This window comes from Anarrhichthys ocellatus, unplaced genomic scaffold (genome assembly GCF_004355925.1).
Source record: "Anarrhichthys ocellatus isolate YVR2014 unplaced genomic scaffold, GSC_Weel_1.0 scaffold21, whole genome shotgun sequence".
Taxonomy (NCBI): domain Eukaryota; kingdom Metazoa; phylum Chordata; class Actinopteri; order Perciformes; family Anarhichadidae; genus Anarrhichthys; species Anarrhichthys ocellatus.
The window spans coordinates 3,071,094-3,077,615 of NW_022280051.1; the positions used below are offsets into that span (position 1 = coordinate 3,071,094).

The 6,522-nt window shown below is 36.8% G+C and overlaps 1 protein-coding gene across 2 annotated transcripts; it reads right to left on the bottom strand.

The window, feature by feature from the left end:
* Positions 1-455: 455 nt before the first annotated feature.
* On the bottom strand, positions 456-3,534 carry rad51ap1 (RAD51 associated protein 1). Of its 2 annotated transcripts, none has more exons than XM_031859230.1 (9): positions 3,236-3,534; positions 3,096-3,142; positions 2,515-2,650; positions 2,017-2,108; positions 1,855-1,941; positions 1,591-1,725; positions 1,317-1,499; positions 1,019-1,156; positions 456-935 (listed from the first exon to the last, which is right to left on the bottom strand). In XM_031859230.1, exons 1-9 carry the CDS (start codon positions 3,250-3,252, stop codon positions 811-813), a joined length of 960 nt encoding a protein of 319 aa, XP_031715090.1. In that variant the 5' UTR covers positions 3,253-3,534; the 3' UTR covers positions 456-810. The 2 variants fall into 2 exon arrangements, with proteins under 2 accessions (XP_031715090.1, XP_031715089.1); XM_031859229.1 differs by having other exon boundaries at positions 1,019-1,159.
* Between the last annotated feature and the right edge of the window lie 2,988 nt (positions 3,535-6,522).

Sequence of the window (6,522 nt, forward strand, 5' to 3'; positions counted from 1 at the left end):
TGGCTGAATTTTTGTAATTTAAGAACATAATCTTTTCTTATATTTATCAAAATAGTTAGAGTAGATTGAAGTAGACCTTAAAGTCCTTTAAATGTACTTCTGCTGCTCTTAAACTAAATAAAATCTGCATACCAGCTACTCTAAACAACTTTATCTCTTTTGTTTGGTCCGTACAAAAACAAAGGCAGATGTTGTTACATTATATTATGGCCTTTTCCTGAACCTATCAATCATCTATGAATAATAATGTGTGAAATAGATCTTAGCTGACAAATAAGTCAAGCAAGCCAAACACTTTATTAAATACAGCATAGCTGACAATACTGTCTGATCCGCAGATCATGGTAATGGAGACACAGCATACAAAATTAAACTTGTTTTAAATTTTATTTCATATATATATATATATATGTATATGTGTACACAATATACAGTGTTTGCACAGAATAGGAAAAAGGGAGATTATGAGACTTTAAAAAAAAGGGATGATTTTTCCACATTCAAGTAATACCAACAACAGTTTAATGAACTCCCATTGGAATCATCAAAGAAATCTACAGACACAACTGCTGTACTGTTATTACAATTAACATTAATAAGTAATTATAGCCACCAGCTCTTCGGCCTGTTAACAATGTATGGTGCGAGGTGCAAGTGGCCTCATGGAAAAATACATCCTTGGAGTCACTTTATATGTATAGCTGTGAAAACAGAATTGAATATTTACAAATATCTTTTTTATTTATTTTTTCTTAAATAAAGCTAAAAGGACAACACAAACTGACACATGCAGGGGCATCAACAGACAGGTCAGTGACTCGAAACACCGGGGTGAAGAGGTTTGACTCGAACGAGACGGGACAGCCCGAGGCGCAGACCCTGACCTGGAGACTTCACAGCTGGACTGGATGAACTGGGACTCCTACCAACTTGAGCTGAGGAGGAAAAAAAAAAAAAAAAAAAGAGTAAATTTAGCATTCAACTTACTGAAATATACCGTTAACGTCTCTTGTTCAACCTGGTGGGTTCCACTTGGGTATTCTGCCCCCTGCTGGGCTCAGGGGTAATACAGGTGTCTGCGAAGAAACTGTGGATGATGAAGCAGGTTTTTTGGGTGCAAGTTTGGCCGCTGGAGGACTTCTCACCGGTGTGGAAGCTGCTGTGAGACAAATGACGAAATTAAATTACAGTTAGGCCAAAAACTTAAAATAGATTTCTATTGTCACATTTATTTATACACAAATACACATTTCACACTCCTGAGCCACAGCCTCCAAAAAACAAAAAACCTTCTTTGAGGAACTCGAAGAAGCTACCTGCTGCCTGTGATTTAGACTTTGATGGTTTTGATGCTTGCTTTTCTTTAGAGGAAGGAGGCGGTTTGTTCTTCTCGTTCTTGGTAACTTTTTCCTTCTTTTTTGTTTTGCCGACTTTCTTCACTGTGAATTCCTCATCTTCACTCTCGGCTGGTTCACTGAAATCTTCATCACTTTCTGAATCTGGAAAGATGTCATTGTTATCTCACTGATGCAGAAAATAGGTAATTAAACAGAAAGCAGATATTTAGGGAGTGATGACAGAATGGGCAACCTGGTGTCAGTTTGGGCTCATAGTCTTCATCTTCATCCGTAGGCTTGTTCTTCTGCTCCTCAGCGGCTCTGCTGGCAGCTTTTCTTTGTCTGGAACGGGAAGGCGACTCTTTTTCTGATGTGATTTCATCCAGGCCTAATGAAAACAAAGAAATTAACAGCTGCAGAAAATGTTGATACCATTTCTATCCTTATCAAACAAGATGGAAGACAAATTAAATGTGCAATAATAGATGTACAGTGAGCAAAAATAAGAGGGATTTACCCAAAACTGTCAAATCCACACTGCAGTTGGACAGGTGCGCAGAAGTTGGATCTGTGTTTTCATCTACCGGAACTTGAATCGTGACATCTAGAGAAATGTCACATTGAGTTGACAACTCTTTAAAATAGAAAAAAAAAAGATATTTTCAAAGATATATCGTACCGTTACGGGTTGAAGACTGGTCCTTTATCCCATCTCCATTATTGAGCAAGGATAGCGTAATGGCTGCTTCTAGTTCTCTTTCTAATGGTCTTCTGTGAAATACAAGTTTCAAGCCATGATTAATGTCTGGCCATTTAAAGATTTAGAAACGTTACTTTACTCCTAAAATACTTTAAAAAACAACTGACAACTGGAAATAAAATAAGATCTTATAACTAAGCACTACTGTCTATTTACTAGAGAGAGATGAGAGGCCAAACTGAGACTTTAATCCAAACAAACACCCATTCAAGTGACCTATTGCCTTGTTGAACATAAAATAATTTACGTATCGTGTATTTTGTCCTTTATTGGCAACAAAGTTTTCTGTTGCATGACCAATCTTGATTGAAACTTAATTGTGTTGTAGCTGGCTGACAATCAACCAACTCTGATTACTTATTTTCTGTACTTTTACTTGGTCCATACTATGTTGTATTATCTCGTCTACTGATGTACCTGCTCTTCTGGCTCGTTGCGGATTGTGAGTTGGACTCCTGATTGGAGGACATGCTCGATGATTTACTGTGCTCCTGTTTCACATCTTCCCTGGCCCTTTTGCTGGGCGGAGCCTTCACGCAGACAAAATCGTCATCTGTCACGACATAAAGACAGAACATGGAGATATGTTGGTGCCGTTAGAAGACTGAGTCTGTTAGTGTATGTCAGTGTATACCGTTTGTGTACACTCTCATGGAAATCTCAAGAATCGTGCAAATGTGTTGTAACTAATGGTGCCAGCATAATACTTTGATATAAAGTAAGCAATGAAGTATTTGCGTAGGCAACATGAAAGAGTATATTGTCATAAAAAAAGTCATAGTGAGAGATGCCATAAAAATGTGGAAAAAATGTCTCATATTATTTCATGATATATATATCTATACACACACACACACACATTACACACTGCTTATATATATATATATATATATATATATATATATATATATATATAAATATTTACACACCGATAATACATATATAATGTATATAATACTGCTGTATAAGTAACATTGATAGAGGCAATAGTTTCTCACCATCGTCAAAGTCTTTTGCTTCAGAGTAATTCACGACCTTAGTCTTCCTGCGTGTCAACATAAACAACGTGTTAGCATTCCACACTGACAATATCAGGCAAAAAGAACACGAATAGAGGTTTAAAAAGTAGTTTACAAACCTCGGTGGTCGGTCCATTACTTGTAGGATCTAGAACTTTTAATCAGCTAACATTAACCACAGCAACGTCAGGTTAGCTGTTATGTAAATAAGCTAAACACTACAAAGATCACAAGCTAATGTTTGTTACCTGGAGAAGCTAGCCTAGCTGTAATAGTTTCAAAAGCTATCTTGCGTCCGATCAGCCACCGAGGGATGTGCCTACTACATGTTTAACTGTGATATCTATATTAATTAATGTTAGTTTCGTTATATTGTTTTTTGCAACAGTCAGCTGGAGCGCTTTTTCTACGCGTTCAACCAGCCCGCCTGAACCGAACGGAAACGAGCGGAAGTGACGTTTGCGGACGAGTTTCACGTGTAACCTATGCGTACACCGGCAGCAGATTCGTTTAATAATAACAAACAAATAACTCTTTATGGCTCTTCAAAAATAATATAAGACTGAAGCATAAAATGGTTACTGGTAGATGTCTTTGTTGACAAAAATATAATCACCATAAAAATAACTTAAATGCCACTTGTTTTATATTTTTCTGCTAAATAAATTGTGACGAATCCGCTTCTGTTAAATACCTTGGAGTTCTCGCTAGCTAGGTGAATGGACTGGACTAAACCTAAAGAGCTGTGCTCTATCTGGTCAGTAATATGTGTTTTGGGCCACTAGATACGTTTTCAAGGAAGTATAAATATATGTAAACATTCGGTATATGTAAACAGCAAAGCGCTAGCTTAAAATAAAATATAAAATATAGAGGAACTTTTATTATCTTCTCAAAACATCAAAATACTATTATGAGAATATTGAAAAATGCCTATCATACATATATTGTTGTATTTGAGTGGAACCGACTTTTATTTGATTATCAAAGATCAATCTGTATTGTATATATATGTTGGCTGATAAGTAACAATACATTTCAGTGATTAAAGGGCGGATATACTGCATGTTTGAGGTAATTTACTAGCAGTGTCTTCATTACCCAGTCTATCCAGCAGAGAGCACAGTTTATTTTCTATCAGCTGACTTATCATTATTAAACCTAATCAAATATCAGTATCTGCCATATGCTACCTGTCTCTGTGCTTCCGGTTCTTCTGAGTAACTATTTTTACCAGTAAAAAAAGGGACATTTTGAGACAGTGCATGCCAAAAGGAGTCTAAAGTAGTAACTCATCCCACACCCGCAGTACCAGGCTGCCAAACCTAAGTTCACATGAGTGAACATGTAGGTGTGTGGGGGCACAGACTGAAAAAACAAACATCTCTTACTTAAAAATATGTTTGGAGATAGAAAAATAAAAAAAAGGAAAGAACTCATATTTATTATTCAAACTACAGTATAAACTATATGTTATGGATGTACTTGCAGATACTGTCTATCAAATATTTAAAATATATTTAAATATATAAACACAACGGCTTTAAACCAGCTTTGTTCATTGGATTGCATGTCACATTTTACCCATCATCTTATCATGCATATTTTAAATGTACCAAACCTGTAAAATAATGAAAGTGTTGACTTTGAGAGGACATGTCTGTCTCTCCATCTGCAGGCCATGGCTGTGTTATTTACGCCCATGAGTGAGTTCAGCCAGCAATCCAGCAGATGGCAGTAGGAGGCTGATGCTCCAGGGTCTCAGATCACAGAGGGACAGACTCTGACCTGCTGATTGACATGAACATGACATGTCTACAGCCACCCAGCCGCCCACTCTCAGGGCGGAAGCAATCCCGGCTCCCTCTGAAGTGCAGGAAAAGAGTAATCGCTCCGCTTTTACTGCCCGTCTAAGAGAGCAGCAGCCGTCCCTAAGGGTTGCCATTTTCCAGTTTGAGAGTGGGTGGCTGTCGGCTGTGGTTTGTCACGCAGTGGACCTGGACTGAGACGTTCAGTGATGGTCCGTGTCAAGGGAGGAAGACATGCAGCCGTGGGGCCAAAGGGCCCTGTGGTCACACATTCCTAAACTCCTCCAGCGCTGCCCACAGCCATGACCAAAATATCAGATCCAGTTGTTGCTGTCGTAACCACCTGAGCAATCATAAACTAACGGTACACACGAGATGTCATTTATCTGGCACTACTCCGTGTATACATCTCTTTTTAACTTGGTACAGGAAATTATTTAGATTTATGTTGCTGGAGTTAAAATGGCACCGCCTCCTCTCTTATAGTATAGGTTCCCAAACAAAGGCACATGGAGAACAGAATGTATAACAATATATGTTTCAGTTAACTAAAAGTAGAAACACCCTCCTAGTTTATGACTCTGGTAAAAGATAGGTACTGAAAATTGTCCTGAGTTCAAAATATTTAGGTATGTGATGTTAAATGTTCAAAATAAGTGAAGTGGGTATTGTACATTTAGTTCTTATACATTTGTACTCAGTGGTGCACAGATTATTCCCTTTGGATGCCTAAAATGACCATATTAGGAAAACAATGAGGTACTTTTATTTCTGTTGCGACTGACATTTTTGCAACATCCTCTTTTAAATATTTTCTTATTAAACATTTACTGGGGAGATTTTTAAACTTTTTATTTTTCATTTTTATTGAATGAGCTCTTTATTTATTTTATATTATATTACAGGAGTTGGTTTTACCAATTGTATTCTTATCTGGGTTGCAAATAAGAAATAAAAGACATTTTTCAAGAGTGAGTATCCTGTAAATAATCATATAATGAGCAATAAAACACACACATCCTAAACCTCACCTTGTTTCTACAGCCAATGTTGATTTACCTGAACATAACTCTGCACATAAGAGATCTCACATGTGGTGAAATGCTTCAGTTAATGTTTTCTGCCACCTCAGTTGATTTTAGATTTCTTAGTTTAATTGGCTGTATTGTGGGAAGAACTTTGTAATCACTGGGTTTTGAAAGGTGTGCTTTAAACAACGGTTATTAGTGTTATAATGTATGGGACATGTACAACATCAACTGCAATGAAAAGATTATATATCATAAATACAATAACCCACAACATATCCAGTAGACAATCAAATGTTGAGTTGACAATTGGTGTGATTTACAGTACATATATGATTTATACATATTTGGTTTATGTCATACAGTACATCAATTATATATATTTGCACACAAAAATTACGTCATACAAGCCAGTCTTTTTATAACTCACTGGCCTGCCACATATTTAATTTGTATTGTCAGATAAAAATATTACATTATATGCACCTGTTGTGTTTCCAGATATTTAACAAACCCATAACTGTGATTTGTATCCATGGCACCAGCAGGCAGTATTACCAGACTATTTTG

Bases quoted from the DNA above. Each gene is read 5' to 3' on its own strand.
- rad51ap1 (XM_031859229.1), bottom strand. The intron at 1,500-1,590 runs GTTGCCCATTCT...ACATCTTTCCAG, and splicing joins TGAGCCCAAACTGACACCAG to ATTCAGAAAGTGATGAAGAT. The intron at 936-1,018 runs GTTGAACAAGAG...TTTCCTCCTCAG, and splicing joins ACCCAAGTGGAACCCACCAG to CTCAAGTTGGTAGGAGTCCC.